The sequence below is a fragment of the Aquarana catesbeiana genome, linkage group LG03, assembly GCF_042186555.1.
Source record: "Aquarana catesbeiana isolate 2022-GZ linkage group LG03, ASM4218655v1, whole genome shotgun sequence".
NCBI classification, from domain to species: Eukaryota; Metazoa; Chordata; class Amphibia; order Anura; family Ranidae; genus Aquarana; species Aquarana catesbeiana.
The window spans coordinates 537,370,447-537,390,384 of NC_133326.1; the positions used below are offsets into that span (position 1 = coordinate 537,370,447).

At 45.8% G+C, this 19,938-nt stretch overlaps 1 protein-coding gene across 2 annotated transcripts in view; it reads left to right on the top strand.

Annotated features, from left to right (window-relative positions):
* Positions 1-11,181: 11,181 nt before the first annotated feature.
* The window catches only part of LOC141132687 (solute carrier organic anion transporter family member 1C1-like), a 243,090-nt gene continuing 234,333 nt past the window's right edge, over positions 11,182-19,938 (top strand). For both annotated transcript variants that reach the window (XM_073621402.1, XM_073621405.1), the window contains exon 1: positions 11,182-11,304. In XM_073621402.1, coding sequence (XP_073477503.1) covers positions 11,191-11,304 — 114 coding nt within the window. In that variant the 5' untranslated portion in view covers positions 11,182-11,190. The remainder of the gene's footprint in view (positions 11,305-19,938) is intronic.

Sequence of the window (19,938 nt, forward strand, 5' to 3'; positions counted from 1 at the left end):
GCAGGAGTGGTGGAGGAGCAGTGTATTCACCGCTCCTACACAGCTGCAAAGAAGCTGCTGGCAGGACTTTTTTGTGACGCCCTGCCAGCGCAGCGCCCCAGTGTGAAAGCACTCAGGCTTTCACACTGGGTTTGCAGCTGAGGCTTTTTTCAGGCGCTATGCAGGCACTATTTTTAGCGCTGTAGCACCTGAAAAATGCCTCCAGTGTGAAAGGGGTCTAGCGCTAATGTAGCCGCGGCTCAGTGTGAAAGTAGCCTTACAAGGTTAAGACCCCTTTCACATTGAGGCGCTTCTAAACTGCCAGTAAAACACTAAGACCTCTTTCACACTGAGGCACTTTTCAGGCATTTTCACACTAAAAAAAGCGCCTGAAAAGTTCATTAAAACCTATTTTCATTAAAATCAATGAATGCTTTCACACTGAGGCAGTGCGCTGGCAAGTTGGTGAAAAACGCCCCTGTCCATTGAAATGAATGGAAAGCACTTCAAAAGCGCCTGAAAAGGTCTTCAAAAGCGCCTGAAAAGCTCTCCAAAAGCGCTCAGTGTTTTATTGGCAGTTTACAAGCGTCTCAGTGTGAAAGGGGCCTGAGCGCTTTAGCTGTGGTTTTTTTTTTGGGCGCTTTTCAGGCGCTTTTGAAGAGTTTTTCAGGTGCTTTCTATTTTTTTTCAATGGAAAGGGGCATTTTGGAGGCGCTTTTTTTAGCTCCAACAATGTTGCTTGCAGGAGTTTTCACCTCCCTGCCAGCGCACTGCCCCAGTGTGAAAGCATCCATTGATTTTAATGGGAAGCAGTTTTCGTGAGTTTTTCAGGTTTTTGTTAACGCAAAAGCGCTTGAAAAACTCCTCAGTGTGAAAGGGACCCCTTTCACACTGAGGAATTTTTCAAGCACGTTTGCACAAAAGTGGATTTATATTCTTTGGCTATTTAAACCCCTTTCACACTGGGGCGATGGGTCCCTTACCTGTAAAGCTTTAGGGCCCTTTCACACTGGGGCGGTTTGCAGGCGCTATTTCGCTAATAGCGCCTGCAAACCAACCTGAAACAGCCGCTGCTGTCTCTCCAGTGTGAAAGCCCCGAGGGCTTTCACACTGGAGCGGTGCGCTAGCAGGACGGGAAAAAAAGTCCTGCTAGCAGCATCTTCGGAGCGGTAAAGGGCTTTGTTTGTAGTAAATAAAATCTTTTAAAACGGTATCACACTATGGAAGTTTCTTTTTGATATCTATATATGAGGAAGCTTTATCTTTGAGCAGTGTTTGACCTTGCAACCTGACCTGGAATCCGTTTTTATGATTCAAAAGCGCGTATTGACCAAACTTAATTGCGAGGTCACACGCTCTGAGGTTAGCGGCCATTACCTTGGGGTGGGGAGCACCTGAGTGTAATCACTGCTGCAGATCGCTATATTCACAGTCACATATCAATTGAAATCGATGGGACAGCGCGGCTATACCGCAGGCAAAGCGCCTCTGCAGAGGTGCTTTGCGGTGGTTTTTAACCCTTTCTCGGCTGCTAGCGGAGGGTAAAACTGCCCCGCTAGCGTCCGAACACCGACGGTAAAGCGCCGCTTACAATAGCGGCGCTTTACCGCCAATGCCACCCCCGCCCCAGCGTGAAAGGGGCCTTAGATCCCTTTCACACTGTGGTGTTTTTTAGGTGCTTTCAAGCTAAAAAAAAGCGCCTGAAAAGCTCACGAAAACCTATTTCCATTAAAATCAATGAATGCTTTCACACTGGGGCAGTTCGCTGGCAGGGTGGTGAAAAAACACCCCTCTCCATCATTGAAATTAATGGAAAGCTTTTCAAAAGTGCTCAGTGTTTTACTGGCTGTTTAGAAGCGCCTCAGTGTAAAAGGGGCCTTACCGTCGTTTTAGTGGCTCTTTTTTGGCTGCTAGCAGAGTGGTTTTAACCCCCGCTAGTGGCCAAAGAAAGGGTTAAAAGGCCTTTGTTGCGGCGCTTCCAAATCGCTTTTCATTCATTCCAATGGGCAGGGGCGGTGTAGGAGCGCTGTATACAGCGCTTCTACACCACCCCAAAGATGCTGCTTGCAGGACTTTTTTTCTTGTCCTGCAAGCGCACCGCTCCAGTGTGAAAGCCATAAAAGTCTTAAAGTAAAAAATAACATTTTATAATTGTAAGAGTCACTTGGCTCTACAGTACACCAATATTGTCCTTTAATGTGATCTCTGATACAATGTTTCCGGCTGACGCACAATATGAAGAGTATAGATGAGAGAAAAGGGGAGTTTCAATTTCATCAAAAAAGTTGACAAAGTGCCATATTGATGAAATGCCCTGGGATCAAGGAAAAATTAACCACTTCAGCCCCGGAAGGTTTTACCCCCTTCCTGACCAGAGCACTTTTTACAATTCGGCACTGCGTCGCTTTAACTGCTAATTGCGCGGTCATGCAATGCTGTACCCAAACGAAATTTGCGTCCTTTTCTTCCCACAAATAGAGCTTTCTTTTGATGGTATTTGATCACCTCTGCCATTTTTATTTTTTGCGCTATAAACGGAAAAAGACTGAAAATTTTGAAAAAAAATGATATTTTCTACTTTTTGTTATAAAAAAAATCCAATAAACTCAATTTTAGTCATACATTTAGGCCAAAATGTATTCGGCCACATGTCTTTGGTAAAAAAAATGTCAATAAGCGTATATTTATTGGTTTGCGCAAAAGTTATAGCGTCTACAAACTAGGGTACATTTTCTGGAATTTGCACAGCTTTTAGTTTATGACTGCCTATGTCATTTCTTGAGGTGCTAAAATGGCAGGACAGTACAAAACCCCCCCAAATGACCCCATTTTGGAAAGTAGACTCCCCAAGGAAATTGCTGAGAGGCATGTTGAGCCCATTGAATATTTTTTTTTTTTGTCCCAAGTGATTGAATAATGACAAAAAAAAAAAAAAAAATTTACAAAAAGTTGTCACTAAATGATATATTGCTCACACAGGCCATGGGCATATGTGGAATTGCACCCCAAAATACATTCAGCTGCTTCTCCTGAGTACGGGGATACCACATGTGTGGGACTTTTTGGGAGCCTAGCCGCGTACGGGGCCCCAAAAACCAATCACTGCCTTCAGGATTTCTAAGGGCATAAATTTTTTATTTCACTCCTCGCTGCCTATCACAGTTTTGAAGGCCATAAAATGCCATGATGGCACAAACCCCCCCCAAATGACCCCATTTTGGAAAGTAGACACCCCAAGCTATTTGCTAAGAGGCATGGTGAGTATTTTGCAGCTCTCATTTGTTTTTGAAAATGAAGAAAGACCAGAAAAAAATTTTTTTTTTTTTTTCTTTTTTCAAATTTCAAAACTTTGTGACAAAAAGTGAGGTCTGCAAAATACTCACTATACCTCTCAGCAAATAGCTTGGGGTGTCTACTTTCCAAAATGGGGTCATTTGGGGGGGTTTTGTGCCACCTGGGCATTCCATGGCCTCCGAAACTGTGATAGGCAGTGAAGAGTGAATTCAAAAATTTACGCCCTTAGAAAGCCTGAAGGCGGTGCTTGGTTTTCGGGGTCCCGTGCGCGGCTAGGCTCCCAAAAAGTCCCACACATGTGGTATCCCCATACTCAGGAGAAGCAACAGAATTTATTTTGGGGTGTTATTTAACATATTCCCATGGCATGTTTGAGCAATATATCATTTAGTGACAACTTTGTGCAAAAAAAAAAAAAAAAATGTGTCTCTTTCCTGCAACTTGTGTCACAATATAAAATATTCCATGGACGCGACATGCCTCTCAGAAAATAGCTTGGGGCGTCTACTTTCCAAAATGGGGTCATTTGGGGGGGTTTTGAACTGTCTTGGCATTTTATGCACAACATTTAGAAGCTTATGTCACACATCACCCACTCTTCTAACCACTTGAAGACAAAGCCCTTTCTGACATTTTTTGATTACATGAAAAAATTATTTTTTTTTGCAAGAAAATTACTTTGAACCCCCAAACATTATATATTTTTTTAAAGCAAATGCCCTACAGATTAAAATGGTGGGTATTTCATTTTTTTTTTTCACACAGTATTTGCGCAGCGATTTTTCAAACGCATTTTTTGTGGAAAAAACACACTTTTTTAAATTTTAATGCACTAAAACACACTATATTGCCCAAATGTTTGATGAAATAAAAAAGATGATCTTAGGCCGAGTACATGGATACCAAACATGACATGCTTTAAAATTGCGCACAAACGTGCAGTGACAACAAAATTAATACATTTTTAAAAGCCTTTAAAAGCCTTTACAGGTTACCACTTTAGATTTACAGAGGAGGTCTACTACTAGAATTACTGCCCTTGATCTGACGTTCGCGGTGACACCTCACATGCATGGTGCAATTGCTGTTTACATTTGACGCCAGACCGACGCTTGCGTTCGCCTTAGCGCGAGAGCAGGGGGGACAGGGGTGCTTTTTTTTTTTTCCTTTATTATTTTTTTGCTTTTTTATCTTATTTTTAAACTGTTCCTTTCATTTTTTTTTTTTTAATCATTTTTATTGTTATCTCAGGGAATGTAAATATCCCCTATGATAGCAATAGGTAGTGACAGGTACTCTTTTTTGAAAAAATTGGGGTCTATTAGACCCTAGATCTCTCCTCTGCCCTCAAAGCATCTGACCACACCAAGATCGGTGTGAAAAAATGCTTCCCCAATTTCCCAATGGCGCTGTTTACATCCGGCGAAATCTAAGTCATAAAATGCTCGTAGCTTCCGGTTTCTTAGGCCATAGAGATGTTTGGAGCCACTCTGGTCTCTGATCAGCTCTATGGTCAGCTGGCTGAATCACCGGCTGCATTCTCAGGTTCCCTGTTGAGACAGGAGAGCCAGAGAAAAACACGGAAGACGGTGGGGGGGCATTCCCTCCCACGGCTTTTAAAAGCAGTCTAGAGGCTAATTAGCCGCTAGGATTGCTTTTTCATGAAAGCCGACCGCTGGCTGAAAAGAATGATACCAAGATGATACCTAAACCTGCAGGCATCATTCTGGTATAACCACTCAAAGTCGTGAATGGCGTACCTGAAGACAAAAAAATGGTTAACAATAAAGCACAGTGAACAGTAAAGTATAAAAAATTGCATACCTGAAAAGCAAACATGATAAAACATAATAACAATAAAACATTGCAGAATAGAATACAGTAAAAAAGAGCAGAACAATAGAGAGAGAGAATAGAGAGAGAGAGAACAATAAAACGACAACTATTTATTTTTTTTTATTTTTGTTTGTGTTTTTTTTTTACACTTTTTTTTGTAACTGTAACTTTTATAACTGTAACCGGTTCCAGGTTCGGGTCTCTCAAAATGCGATGGCATCTTGGGAGACCCTGTGAAAGTGTGCCTAGTCTGTGCAATGCTGTACCCTACGCTAATACTCAACTAGTGAATGGTAGCATTCAAAACATTCACCAATGCAAAGACCAGGATTGTCAGGATAGGAGGGACAATAATAGCGGGTGTCACGCCTATATCCGTGCTTGCTGTAGACATGACATCTTTTTTGGGGGGGTTCTCTGGGTAGGGGTACTCGGGAGGACATAAAGAAAATGCCTCTCATGCAGCCGACTGCATTTGGTTGGGGATGTGAATGGGGGAAGTACGGGCGCTGCAGAAGCGGTGGGTTCCCAATTAGGATTGGCGAATGCAGCAGGAAGGGCACTATGGGCACGACGGGCCTGTGTTTGTCTTCTTGGTGGCAGCGGGACACTACTTGTGCTTGCCACCTCACCAGCTTGAACTGCACTTATGGGACTCGCCACGTCACCAAGTGTTACTGCAGTGCTGGTTTGACTACGACCGGGGTGTACTAGGCCGCTGGCGCTTGCCAGTTCACCAAAACGCTACAAAAAAAAACTGTTAGCGATCGCAGGGATCAGGCCTGACTCTGCGAACGCTGCAGTTATGCGTTTAGTGTTTTGTAAGTGACAGTGATCGATCGATACTGCACTTGGGTGGGCTGGGCGGAGGGGCAAAACGCAGGTGCTAGCAGGTATCTGGGCTGATCCCGCTAACACTGCGTTTTTGGGAATCCTAAACTGCTGGGGAAGCTAGTATAGATCTGATCGGATCAGATATTGATGCGTTCAGATACTATACCACTAAGGGAGGTGTACCGTGCGTGGGTGTTAGCGCTACTGGTACTAACCTGACGCTGCCTGGGGCTGGTGCTTGCCATTTCACCAAAACGCTACCAAAAAAACTGTTAGCGATCGCAGGGATCAGGCCTGACTCTGCGAACGCTGCAGTTATGCGTTTAGTGTTTTGTAAGTGACAGTGATCGATCGATACTGCACTTGGGTGGGCTGGGCCGAGCCGGGCGGAGGGGCAAAATGCAGGTGCTAGCAGGTATCTGGGCTGATCCCGCTAACACTGCGTTTTTGGGAACTCTAAACTGCTGGGGATGCTAGTATAGATCTGATCAGATATTGATCCGTTCAGATACTATACCACTAAGGGAGGGGTATGCTGCGTGCGTGGGTGTTAGCGGTACTGGCACTAATCTGACGCTGCCTGGGGCGACGCATATCACCGCCGGGCGATCAGGGGGCTAAAACTTTATTCGGTAATAAACGGCGGGTGCCCTGACACTATAAAATTAAACAAACTAACCAGCGTCACCCGTAACAGTTATACGGTGATCAGTGGTGAAAGGGTTAACTAGGTGGCAATCAAGGGGTTAAAACATTTATTAGGTAGTATATGGGGGTCCCTGACGCTATAAAACGCTGACGGTGAACCTCAATATTTACCTCACTAACTAGCGTCACCAGCGACACTAATACAGCGATCAGAAAAATGATCGCTTAGCGACACTGGTGACGGGGGGTGATCAAGGGGTTAAAACTTGGTTAGGGGGGTACCCTAGACCTACAGGGGGCTAATACTCACTGCCCTACCACTTCTAACTGTCACAAACTGACACCAATCAGTAATCAGGAAAAAAAAAAAAAACAGCTTGGTATCAGTTTGTGACAGGGGGGGGGGGTGATTGGGGGGGGATCGGGGGGCGATCGGGGGGGGATCGGGGGTGTTTAGTGTGCCTGGCATGTTCTACTGTGTGTGTTTGTGTTTTACACTTACTCGGATGTCTTCTCTCCTCGGCGCCGGAACGGAAACTGCCAAGCCGAGGAGAGATGACATCCCATCCTCTGCCTGTGTGTACTATACACAGGCAGGGGATGTTTCTCATTGGCTGGGAGCGATCGCGAGGGGGGGGGCCACGATCGGATGGCCTCCCCCTCATCTCTGATCGCTCCTAGACAAATGCCGACCGCCGCTGGCACAGGGGGGGGTCCGTTTGGACCCCCCGCCCGCGGGAAGGCAATCACGTACCAGGTACGTGATTTTGCCTGCCCATGCCGCTCTGTTCACGTATATATGCATGAGGCGGTCGGCAAGTGGTTAAGGAAATGGGTTGCATGGGCTTTAAATACCTCCTAAAGGGTTGAGGAAGCCCCTTTCACCTACTGTACCTTGGACCTGTTCTTTTTCCAAACAACGGCCCTTAATTATCTGGGAACATGACATTAGATATTGTATACTTCCCAACTTTGTGGGATGGGAAAGTGGGACACTTTTTAGTACAAAGTATGACACAACAGCAGTTATGCAGAATGTGTAGAATTATAATGCAAAATTGATTGGCTAAATCGACAAGTGCACCTTTTTTTAATTATTTTTGTTCAATAAGAAATGTTTACAAACCGACAAAGGGTAATAATAACACATGTCATCATGAAGAATAGGGATGAGCTTCGAGTTTGAGTCTAACTCATGTTCGACTCGAACATCGGCTGTTCGCCAGTTTGCCGAACAGCGAACAATTTGGGGTGTTCGCGGCTAATTCGAAAGCCGTGGAACACCCTTTAAAAGTCTATGGGATAAATCAAAAGTGCTAATTTTAAAGGCTAATTTGCATGGTATTGTCATAAAAAGTGTTTGGGGACCCGGGTCCTGCCCCAGGGGACATGGGTCAATGCAAAAAAAAGCTTTAAAAACGTCAGTGATTTTAATAATGCTTAAAGTGAAAAAATAAAAGTGTAATATTCCTTTTAAATTTCGTACCTGGGGGGTGTCTATAGTATGCCTGTAAAGGGGCGCATGTTTCCCGTGTTTAGAACAGTCTGACAGCAAAATGACATTTCAAAGGAAAAAAGTCATTTAAAATTACTCGCGGCTATTAATGAATTGCCGGTCCCGACAATACACATAAAAGTTCATTGATAAAAATGGCATGGGAATTCCCCACAGGGGAACCCCAAACCAAAATTTAAAAACAAATGAAGTGGGGGGTCCCCCTAAATTCAATACCAGGCCCTTCAGGTCTGGTATGGATATTAAGGGGAACCCCGTGCCAAATTTTTAAAAAAAAATTACATAGGGGTCCCCCTCAAAATTCAGGTCTGGTATGGATTTTAAGGGGAACCCCGCGCCAAAATTTTTTAAAAAATTGGCGTGGGGTCCCCCCAAAAATCCATACCAGACCCTTATCCAAACATGCAACCTGGCAGGCCGCAGGAAAAGAGGGGGGGGACGAGAGAGCACCCCCCCCAAACCATACCAGGCCACATGCCCTCAACATTGGGAGGGTGCTTTGGGGTCCCCCCTAAAGCACCTTGTCTCCATGTTGATGAGGACAAGGGCCTCATCCCCACAACCCTTGGCCGGTGGTTGTGGGGGTCTGCGGGCAGGGGGCTTATCGGAATCTGGAAGCCCCCTTTAACAAGGGGACCCCCAGATCCCGGCCCTCCCCCCTGTGTGAAATGGTAAGGGGGTACAAAAGTACCCCTACCATTTCACAAGTAAATGTTAAAAATGACAAGAGACAGTTTTTGACAATTCCTTTATTTCTTCTATCTTCTTTCTTCTAACTTCTTTCTTCCTTCATGCTTCGGTTTCTTCCTCCATCTTCTTCCTCTTCTGGTTCTTCTGGTTGTTATGGTTCTTCTGGTGTTCTCGTCCAGAATCTTCCTCCGCGGCGCCTCCTTGTCTTCATCTTCATCTTCTTCTCGGGCCGCTACGCATCCACGATTGGATGGAAGGCTCCTGCTGTGTGGCGCTTCTCCTCTTCTGACGTTTCTTATATAACGGAGGGCGGGGCCACCCAGTGACCCCGCCCCCCTCTGACGCACGGGTGACCCCCTCTGACGTCACGGGGAATGCCATAGGGAAGTTCCCATACGTCAGAGGGGGCGGGGTCACCGGGTGGCCCCGCCCTCCGTTATATAAGAACCGTCAGAAGAGGAGAAGCGTCACACAGCGGGAGCCTTCCATCCAATCGTGGATGTGTAGCGGCCTGAGAAGAAGATGAAGAAAAGAAGATGAAGACAAGGAGGCGCCGTGGAGGAAGATGCTGGACGAGAACACCAGAAGAACCAGAAGAGGGAGGAAGAAACCGAAGCATGAAGGAAGAAAGAAGTTAGAAGATAGAAGAAATAAATGAATTGTCAAAAACTGTCTCTTGTCATTTTTAACATTTTTGACAGTTTTTTTGTGAAATGGTAGGGGTACTTTTGTACCCCCTTACCATTTCACACAGGGGGGAGGGCCAGGATCTGAGGGTCCCCTTGTTAAAGGGGGCTTCCAGATTCCGATAAGCCCCCCGCCCGCAGACCCACACAACCACCGGCCAAGGGTTGTGGGGATGAGGCCCTTGTCCTCATCAACATGGGGACAAGGTGCTTTAGGGGGGACCCCAAAGCACCCTCCCAATGTTGAGGGCATGTGGCCTGGTACAGTTCAGGAGGGGGGGGGCGCTCTCTCGTCCCCCCCTCTTTTCCTGCGGCCTGCCAGGTTGCGTGCTCGGATAAGGGTCTGGTATGGATTTTTGGGGGGACCCCACGCCAATTTTTAAAAAAATTTTGCTGCGGGGTTCCCCTTAAAATCAGGTCTGGTATGAATTTTGAGGGGGACCCCTACGTCATTTTTTTTTAAAATTTTGGTTCGGGGTTTCCCTGTAGGGAATTCCCATGCCGTTTCTATCAATTAACTTTTATGTGTATTGTTGGGAGACTCGGGACCGGCAATTCATTAATAGGCGCGAGTAGTTTTAAATGACTTTTTTCCTTTGAAATGTCAGCTTTCTGTCAGAATGTTCTAAGCACGGGAAACATGTGCCCCTTTACAGGCACACTATAGACACCCCCCAGGTACGAAATTTAAAGGAATATTACACTTTTATTGTTTGACTTTAAGCATTATTAAAATCACTGCTCCCGAAAAAACGGCCGTTTTTAAAACTTTTTTTTGCATTGATCCATGTCCCCTGGGGCAGGACCCGGGTCCCCAAACACTTTTTAGGACAATACCATGCATATTAGCCTTTAAAATTAGCACTTTTGATTTTGAACGTTCGTGTCCCATAGACTTCAATGGGGTTCTAAAGTTCTTGCGAAGTTTTGGTCTGTTCGCAAGTTCTGGTGTGAACCGAATCGCGGGGTGTTTGGCTCATCCTTAAGGAAGAAGTATAAGGTAAAAACGTATTCTTATTGTTCCGAATACATTTTACCAGTTGAAGATCTTTCTTGGGGTGTATGGGGGTGACCCATAGAGTAAGGTTAGGGGGTAAACAAGAAAGAACATATACAGGTGACCAAAGTCTGGAAATCACCATTGTAGGAAATAAATGTAAATGTGTGCCATCTTGAACCAATTGCCTACAGAAATATCCATAATTATTCTCATTGTTGACACTCAACACACTGAGAACATATAGAAATCACAAAGTCCCTTCATACTCATAGGCTGTGGCTGGTAAATTATATGTCCATAACAGCTATGCGGTCACCAGATGTGCCAGAGGTCCTCTTGCAACTTTGTTGACAATGCTCAGCCTTCAGCTGGCAAAAACAAGTGCTGCCATTATTATGAATAAGAAGCTGTTGATTCTATATCAAACGACCCATTTCATTCTACTGTAGATGTTAAACTTCTGCAGACTGATGATTTAGGGTAATGATGATGATAATAAAAATAGTAATAAAAATAATTGTCTTTATCGTTTCACTAATCTACTTGAGAAGGTGAAAGATTTATCTGTGCTCAGAACTCGAACAATCTTTTCTTCCATTTTGTTTTTTTAACACAGAATATTTGGCTGTAAATTTCCAGTAACTGATTTGTCTGGGATGTCTTTCACTAATTTTTATAATTTGTCACTTGCAGCTGAGTCAGACAAGATGGCAGCAGAGAAAGACAACAATGAACAAAATAAACTGAACACCAACCCCGCCTCCACGGAGCAAAATGTACTACTAAACAATCAGAAAAGCTTGTGTTGTAGCACACTGAAGGTAAAGCTGTATCTACAGAAACACATTTAAATCACACCGCAGTAAAACCAGCATTGTTTGTCCTCAGAAAATTCAGCAGAGCTTCACAGCCAACTAGTAACCAGTGACACTGTCAGAGTGAAATGCGTTGGAGCATGGCCTGGATGGAATCCAGGCTGAGGTTGTCACTCTATTCACTTCTCTAGGATATCTTAGATTTGCGACTTCCAGGGGCCACCCTTTTGTCTCTTGAACCAGTGACACTGTGTTGGGCAGAGCCTGATGGTCTTTCACAGACATTAGTTCCAAATCAAATTGGTTCCCACCTTGTAATTGATAGCAGACAGTGGGTGGATTCTATAGTCAATAGCAGGTTCTTTATTGGCGAAGGATCTGCTCACTTCCTGCTGTCAACCACAAGGGGAGTGGACCTGATGGGGAACTAATGTCTCTGAATCCCCATCAGGCTCTGCTCCCCAGGCACAAAAGTCTCTGCCACTGTGCAGTATGACAGGTGCAGCGGCATAGAGGAAACACAGTTGCACTGAATCTGGAGTGTCCGTATGGACATTATGACCTGCAGAGGTGGGGGACTCGAGTCACATGACTTGACTCGAGTCGGACTCGAGTCACCTGTTTGAGGACTTGCGACTTGCTTGACAAAATTAAATAAATGACTCGACTTGACTTTGACTTGCCACTAATGACTTGCGACTTGACTTTGACTTGGGCTATTTGACTTGCAATGACTTGGCACCACCAGTGCTGTGTCTTGGCCTAGGCAAATCCGCCCCCCCACAAAAGAAAGCTCCCCCGAGTTCCGGCTTCTGCCCGCACAAATACAGCTTGCTAACGTTGTGGGCGGGGAATCGCATAGGTGTCCGCGAGCTGCGCTTGCAGTGTTCGCGGCCGCCGCAGATGACTGCGCTGCAGTCTCTCCTCCTAGGCTGTACAGGTCTCTGTATTCCGTCCGGCCAGGCCGCGGCGCCGCCCCCCTCCTGCTGCGGAGTGATCTCTGAGGGAGGGGCTGGGCTTCTGTGCAAGTGTGCAGAGCCAGCAGCGTGAGTCGCGGGCCTCACGGTGGGGGAGGAAGAAGGAACTGGAAGTTGCCCAAGGAGCCAGCCAAGCCTAGCCGACTGACTGAATCTGAGTGGAGTCCAGTCCAGCAGCCATAGAGTAAGTCATGGCAGACTATTATTCTTCTACTGAGGGGGCACTGGAGCAGGGACAGTCACACGACTCAGGGAGGAACTGGTCTGAGAATGGGGGTCAGTGCAGTGGTCGTCGCAGCACAGAAGAAAAAGCACAGAGCCCGGAGCCGAGGAGGAGGAAACAGATTTGCAGAAGCTGCAGGTTTGTTTGATGCAGTGCCAAGCAAATGCTTCCCTGAAAACTTCCCTGCAAACTTTGCAGGGAAGCATTAGCTTGCTTGGCACTGCATCAAACAGACCTGCAGCTTCTGCAAATCTGCACTAGTGATGTAGCAGCTAGCAGGGCCCTGGGCGCAGGGCCCTGGCCAGTGGCCTGTACTGATGATTGCAGGATGCAGATATGATTGCAGATGCAATCAATCATCAATATCATTGCACATGCTAAAACTATGAAACCTAGGTAGGTACAAACCTTCTTTCCTTGTTTTCTCTTCCTCCTCGGCTCTGTGCTTTTTTTCTCCTGCGCTGCGACGGCCACTGCACTGACCCTCGGTCCCAGACCAGTTCCTCCCTGAGTCCTTCACTAATTAACTATTACTTGTGCGAAGTACAAAGTGCTCAACGTGAATATTACATAAAAATCATATTGCTGAATTAAGTTCTTCATGCCTACTACAAACTCATTAAACAGTCCACATCCAGTGAAAGTTCATGTACTGCAGTGCTCCATGCATGCTGAAATCAATGCAAACTTTAGCACTGGTCACTGTATTGGTGTCACTGGTGCCCAAAAAGTGTCACTATGAGTCACTAATGTAATATTCTAATCTGGAATGATAAACGTGTCACTGTTTTAAACAAGGTTAGGTTAGGACCGTATATATATAATACATTAAAAATAGTTCTGTAAGTACTAGTGTACTAAGCAGCAACACCTTATTTTCTGGCAGTGCCCAGGCCATCCCGACAGCAAACTCTGGATCCACCCCTGACAGATCAATGCACAAGGCAGCTATAATGAAGGGAGCGATTCCAAAAATAATTAAATTTGGATTTAAGGATTATGTTTTAGATGTTGGTGAAAAGAAGAGAAAGGCGATATGCAAGGTCTGCAACTCAAAAATAAGAGACACGTCCACCACAACATCCGTCACTACAAAACCCACAAAGAAAAGTAGGTACAGTAACGTCACGTGTATGTGTGTATATATATATATATATATATATATATATATATATATATATGCAAATTAGGCCTACATCCCACTTTAGGTGGGAGCAGAGTGTATTGTTGTTCAAATCAATAAATCACATAGCTAACTTTTTTTTCTATCTCTCTTCTGTTTACTCTATAGATATGAAGAGTACATCCATACCAAAGGGACTTTTGATGATACCCAGCCTCAAATCTCACAATTCATCGCACAGGAGACTGTGCAGCTATACCACTGCAACCACCAGCAGCAAAAGGCAATTACAAACTCAATCCTGTCAGACCTCATTATAAACTGCAACATGCCACTGTCCATCATTGAACATCAAAGCTTTCGTCGCTTTTTGTCAATAGTAGACAACAAGTACTCTCCAGTAAGTAGAAGAACAATTACTGGCAAGCTTGACAATCTGGTGGCCAGGGCTGGACTGGCCATCGGGACTACCGGGAGATTCCCGGTGGGCCGATGGCTCAGTCTGGGCCAGTTTCACTTTCAGCCGCGCATCGATCTACCCGTCAACCGCCGACAGCTGGCGCCTGACGGGTAGATCGAGATTAGCCAGGATGCAGAGTAGCGCAGGGAGCTTCTGTAGTAGTAAGTTTTCTCTCTCGTGCCATCACGCTGTTCCCCGGCGGCCCCTCCTCTCTTCTCGTCTATACCAATTGGCTTGTACGATCATCTGGTATAGACAAGAAGAGAGGAGGGGCCGCCGGGGAACAGCGTGATGACACGAGAGAGAACTTATTACTACAGAAGCTCCCTGCGCTACTCTGCATGCTGGCTAGTAAGATCTCACAATGTGCCCTGATGATGTTTCCCCTGATGTGCTATGTGCCCCATCATGTGCCCCGATGTGCTATGTGCCCCATCATGTGCTATGTGCCCCATCATGTTTCCCCCGATGTGCTATGTGCCCCATCATGTGCTATGTGCCCCATCATGTTTCCCCCAATGTGCTATGTGACCCATCATGTGCCCCGATGTGCTATGTGCCCCATCATGTGCCCCGATGTGCTATGTGCCCCATCATGTGCCCCGATGTGCTATGTGCCCCATCATGTGCCCCGATGTGCTATGTGCCCCATCATGTGCCCCGATGTGCTATGTGCCCCATCATGTGCCCCGATGTGCTATGTGCCCCATCATGTGCCCCGATGTGCTATGTGCCCCATCATGTTTCCCCCGATGTGCTATGTGCCCCATCATGTTTCCCCCGATGTGCTATGTGCCCCATCATGTTTCCCCCGATGTGCTATGTGCCCCATCATGTGCCCCGATGCACTATGTGCCCCATCATGTTTCCCCCGATGTGCTATGTGCCCCATCATGTGCCCCGATGTGCTATGTGCCCCATCATGTGCCCCGATGTGCTATGTGCCCCATCATGTGCTATGTGCCCCATCATGTGCCCCGATGTGCTATGTGCCCCATCATGTTTCCCCCGATGTGCTATGTGCCCCATCATGTTTCCCCCGATGTGCTATGTGCCCCATCATGTTTCCCCCGATGTGCTATGTGCCCCATCAGGTTTCCCCCGATGTGCTACGTGCCCCATCATGTTTCCTCCGATGTGCTATGTGCCCCATCATGTGCCCTGATGTGCTATGTGCCCCATCATGTGCCCCGTGCCCTGATGTGCCATGTGCCACGTGCCCTAATGTGCCATGTAGCCTGATGTGCCCTAATGTGCTATGTGCCCTGATGTGCCCCGATGTGCCACGTGCCCTAATGTGCCATGTAGCCTGATGTGCCATAATGTGCCCTGATGTGCCCCATCATGTGCCCTGATGTGCCATAATGTGCCCTGATGTGCCATGTGCCCCATGCCCTAATGTGCCCCATGTCCTGATGTGCCCCATGCCCCGATGTGCACCATAATGTGCCATGTGCCCCATCATGTGCCCTGATGTGCCATGTGCCCCGTGCCCTGATGTGCCCTGTGCTCTGATGTACCATGTGGCCTGATGTGCCCCATGCCCTGATGTGCACCATAATGTGCCATGTGCCCCATCATGTGCCCTGATGTGCCATCATGTGCCCTGATGTGCCATAATGTGCCCTGATGTGCCCTGATGTGCCATGTGCCCTGATGTGCCATAATGTGCCCTGATGTGCCCTGACGTGCCCCGTGCCCTGACGTGCCCCGTACCCTGACGTGCCCCGTGCCCTGATGTGCCTGTGCCCTGATGTGCAATGTGCCCGATGTGCCCCGATGTGCCCCTGGCCCTGATGTGCCACGTGCCCTGATGTGCTATGTGCCCTGATGCGCCCTGATGTGCCTTGTGCCCCGATGTGCTTTGCCCCGATGTCCTGTGCCCTGATGTGCCCTGATATCCTGTGCCCCGGTGTGCTGTGCCTCAATGTCATGTGCTCTGATGTTCTGTGTCCTGATGTACTATACCCTGATGTACTGTGCCCTGATGTGTTGTGCCCTATTAGCTGATGTGCTGGACTCTGTACCCTGATGTGCTGTGCACTGTACCCTGATATGTTGTGCCCTGTACGCTGATGTGCTGGGCACTGTACCCTGATATGTTGTGCCCTGTACGCTGATGTGCTGGGCACTGTACCCTGATATGTTGTGCCCTGTACGCTGATGTGCTGGGCACTGTACCCTGATATGTTGTGCCCTGTACGCTGATGTATTGGGCACTGTACCCTGATATGTTGTGCCCTGTATGCTGATGTACTGGGCACTGTACCCTGATATGTTGTGCCCTGTACACTGATGTGCTGGGCACTGTACCCTGATATGTTGTGCCCTGTACGCTGATGTATTGGGCACTGTACCCTGATATGTTGTGCCCTGTACGCTGATGTACTGGGCACTGTACCCTGATATGTTGTGCCCTGTACACTGATGTGCTGGGCACTGTACCCTGATATGTTGTGCCCTGTACGCTGATGTACTGGGCTCTGTACCCTGATGTGCTGTGCCCTGATGTGCTGTGCCCTGATGTGCCTTGTGCCCTGATGTGCCTGGCTCTGTACCCTGATGTGGCCTGATGTACCCTGCCCTGATGTGTTGTGCCCTGGGCCGGTCTGGATGAAGTCCAGGGCCACATTTTTGTCCCAGTCCAGCCCTGCTGGTGGCAGATAGGAAAATGAAGCTGAAAAATGAACTCGAAGTGGTAGATCATCTGTCAGTGACTGTAGATATATGGTCAGACCGCAGGATGAGAGGCTTTCTTGGAGTCACAGTGCACTGGATCAACATTGAGGATGACCTTCTTCAGTTAAAATCACAGTTGCTTGCGTGCAACCGCTTCAAAGGTCCCCATACAGGGGAAAGAATTTGTGAGGAATTTGAGCATATATGTGAAGAGTACAAGATTAAAAAAAAGGTAGACCACATCATCTGTGACAACGCCGCAAACATGAAAAAAGCATTCACTACATGTTTTCCAGGACAGCTAGATGAAGACGATGACCTTGATGATTCAGACATTTGGAATGACCTGTCAGTGGAAGAACAGGAGATGTTTGACAATTATTTGAGTGCAAAAACCCAGACTAGACTTCAATGTTTTGCACACACGCTTCAATTGGTAATAGGTGATGGACTTAAAGAGACTAAATTAGTCAATGCAGCTCTCGCCAAAGCTTTCAGGTTGAGCTCCTTGTTACACACAAGCACCTCTTTCAAGGAAAAATTTGAGGAGGAGTTTGGACAGCGTGGAATCCCTGCGTCTGTTACCACACGCTGGAATTCCACACTGAGGCAATTGAAATCAGTGGTCAGCTGTGACCAGCTGAAACTGACTAGAATGCTTGAAGATGGGGAACACAAAGAGACTGTATTCACAGCTAGAGAGTGGAATCAGATTAAGGAACTCGTGGATGTCCTTCAACCTTTTGGAGAAGCCACAGACCTCTCACAGGGAGAAAAACTTGTGACAATAAGTGCTGTTGTACCCTGTATCCTTTCTCTGAATCACCACTTGGAAAATCATAAAGAGAGCGTGCGCTACCTTGGTGGCTTGATCCGTAGCCTGCAAGAATCACTCCAAAGACGATTCGAAGGGATCTTTGTCAATGTGAGGATGGCAGATGAACAGAATGATGTAGCAGCCTTACCCTTCTCTGACCCTCTATACCTAAAAGCTGCTCTGCTGGATCCTTCATTTGGCACCATGTGGTTGACCCATGATGTTTTGGCTACCGAAAATGTCAAGGAGGCTGTGTCTGCGATGATAAAAAGTATGTTATGTTTTTGGTAATAACCCGTTTGCAGTAATAACACCTGAGTGCATTGAGTCACTGTTTTATGCTTGTGTTTTTCAGACTTGATTCTCAAAGAGGACTGCAAGCCCACCCCAACAACCACCGATGAAGACGAGCAAATGCCAGTGGCAGAGTCAGAGAGTCAATCTGGGCTGTTCACAGCATACCGCAAAAAACAGAAGAGAGATTCATGTTCCAGTCCCCAAATTCAGCTGAATAAGTATTTAGACATTTGTGATGGACAGAGCTGCCTTCAGTTTTGGGCCATGAACAGGCACATGCTCCCCTCTTTGTTCAGGGTAGCGGTAAGAGTAATGTCAGTCCCTGCATCAAGCGCACCTGTTGAACGTGTGTTTAGCCATGGTGGGGTGATAATGCGACCCCATCGCTCACAACTGAGCGAGAAAGTACTTTCAAATTTAATTTTTTGCAAATGCAATGCATTTTAGGTGGCTATTCTGAGAATAGCCACTTAACATGCATTGCATTTGCAAAAAATAGTATTCTGAGAAGTGAGAATACTATTTTTTGCAAATGCAATGCATTTTAAGTGGCTATTCTAATAACTAAGAAAAAAGGAATAGAAGTAGATAGGCGCTGTTTCCAAGCCTGGTGAATTCAAATGTGTTATTCCCTTAGTGGGAGGGCAGTATGGAGTGGGAAAGATTGTAGAGATGTTGGCTATAGTATTTAGTGAATGTTTATCCCGTGGAATTACTATAAAGGTCCTGGATGTGCATAAGTCAAGTTGGTTGTCTGACTTAATAAAGTGCAGTGTGTGCTCTAAAAAAGATATAACTTAATCCGTATAAATATAATATATCCATATATAAATGAACCCTATTTTTAAATTAAAAATATTTGTGCAAAATTATGTGATCCATAACGTAATCGATAATGTACATATGTAGTGAACAAACAAATATATATAATCAAGTGCTTTCAGTGCTGCTACAAAAAAAACCCCTGGATTCTGATGGATATTCCAACGAGTAAACCTTTCAGTGCGTGCCTTAATCCGTGTTCTAATAGTGATTGATTGCACTCACCATATCCTAGCAGCACTGAAAGCACTTGATTATATATATTTGTTTGTTCACTTCATATGTACATTATCGATTTACGTTATGGATCACATAATTTTGCACAAATATTTTTAATTTAAAAATAGGGTTCTTTTATATATGGATATATTATATTTATACGGATTAAGTTATATCTTTTTTTAGAGCACACACTGCACTTTATTAAGTCAGACAACCAACTTGACTTATGCACATCCAGGACCTTTATAACACATTTGAATTCACCCGGCTTGGAAACAGCGATATCTACTTCTATTCCTTTTTTCTTATATCTTACTCCACCTAGTGGAAGTAATCGGTAGTGGCAGCAGTTCCAACAACATTCTTTAATTTTTAAATTTTTATTCCATTGAATGCATCCCATTGCGCGGGTGTTTCTCCCTCTTTTTTCTATTCTAATAACTAAGCTCAAAGTTTGAACTTGACACAATGCCAAATTGCCAATATCTGGACACTTGAAGAATGGTGATGAGAATACTATTATTCTCATCACCATTCAAGTGTCCAGATATTGGCATTGTGTCAAGTTCAAACTTTGAGCTTAGTTATTTTCCCCCTCAGCAAGGACTACATTTTTTTCAGGCTTGTTGGCCATTTAATTGCTGAGTGTTCTGCTCCTTGTCTGCTGTTTGGGCATTCAAAGTGTTTCTTTAATATGCCAAGAATAAAGCACTAAGCAGTTTTGTTAATGTTGAAAATAAAACAAAACCTTTCCTGAAAACTGACTTTTAACTCATTTAAAGGATGGAAATGGGGTAGATCAGTATTTTGACTTAATTTGTGACTTGACCAAAATAAATGACTTGACTTGACTTGCTTGACTTCTAGCAGGGACTCGACTTGACTTGCTTGCTTTTCGCCACAGTGACTTGGGACTTGCTTATGACTTGAAGGTTAAGACTTGAGACTTGCTTGTGACTTGCACATGTGTGACTTACCCCCAAGTCTGATGACCTGCGCCTTTATAATTGGTGTGTAAAT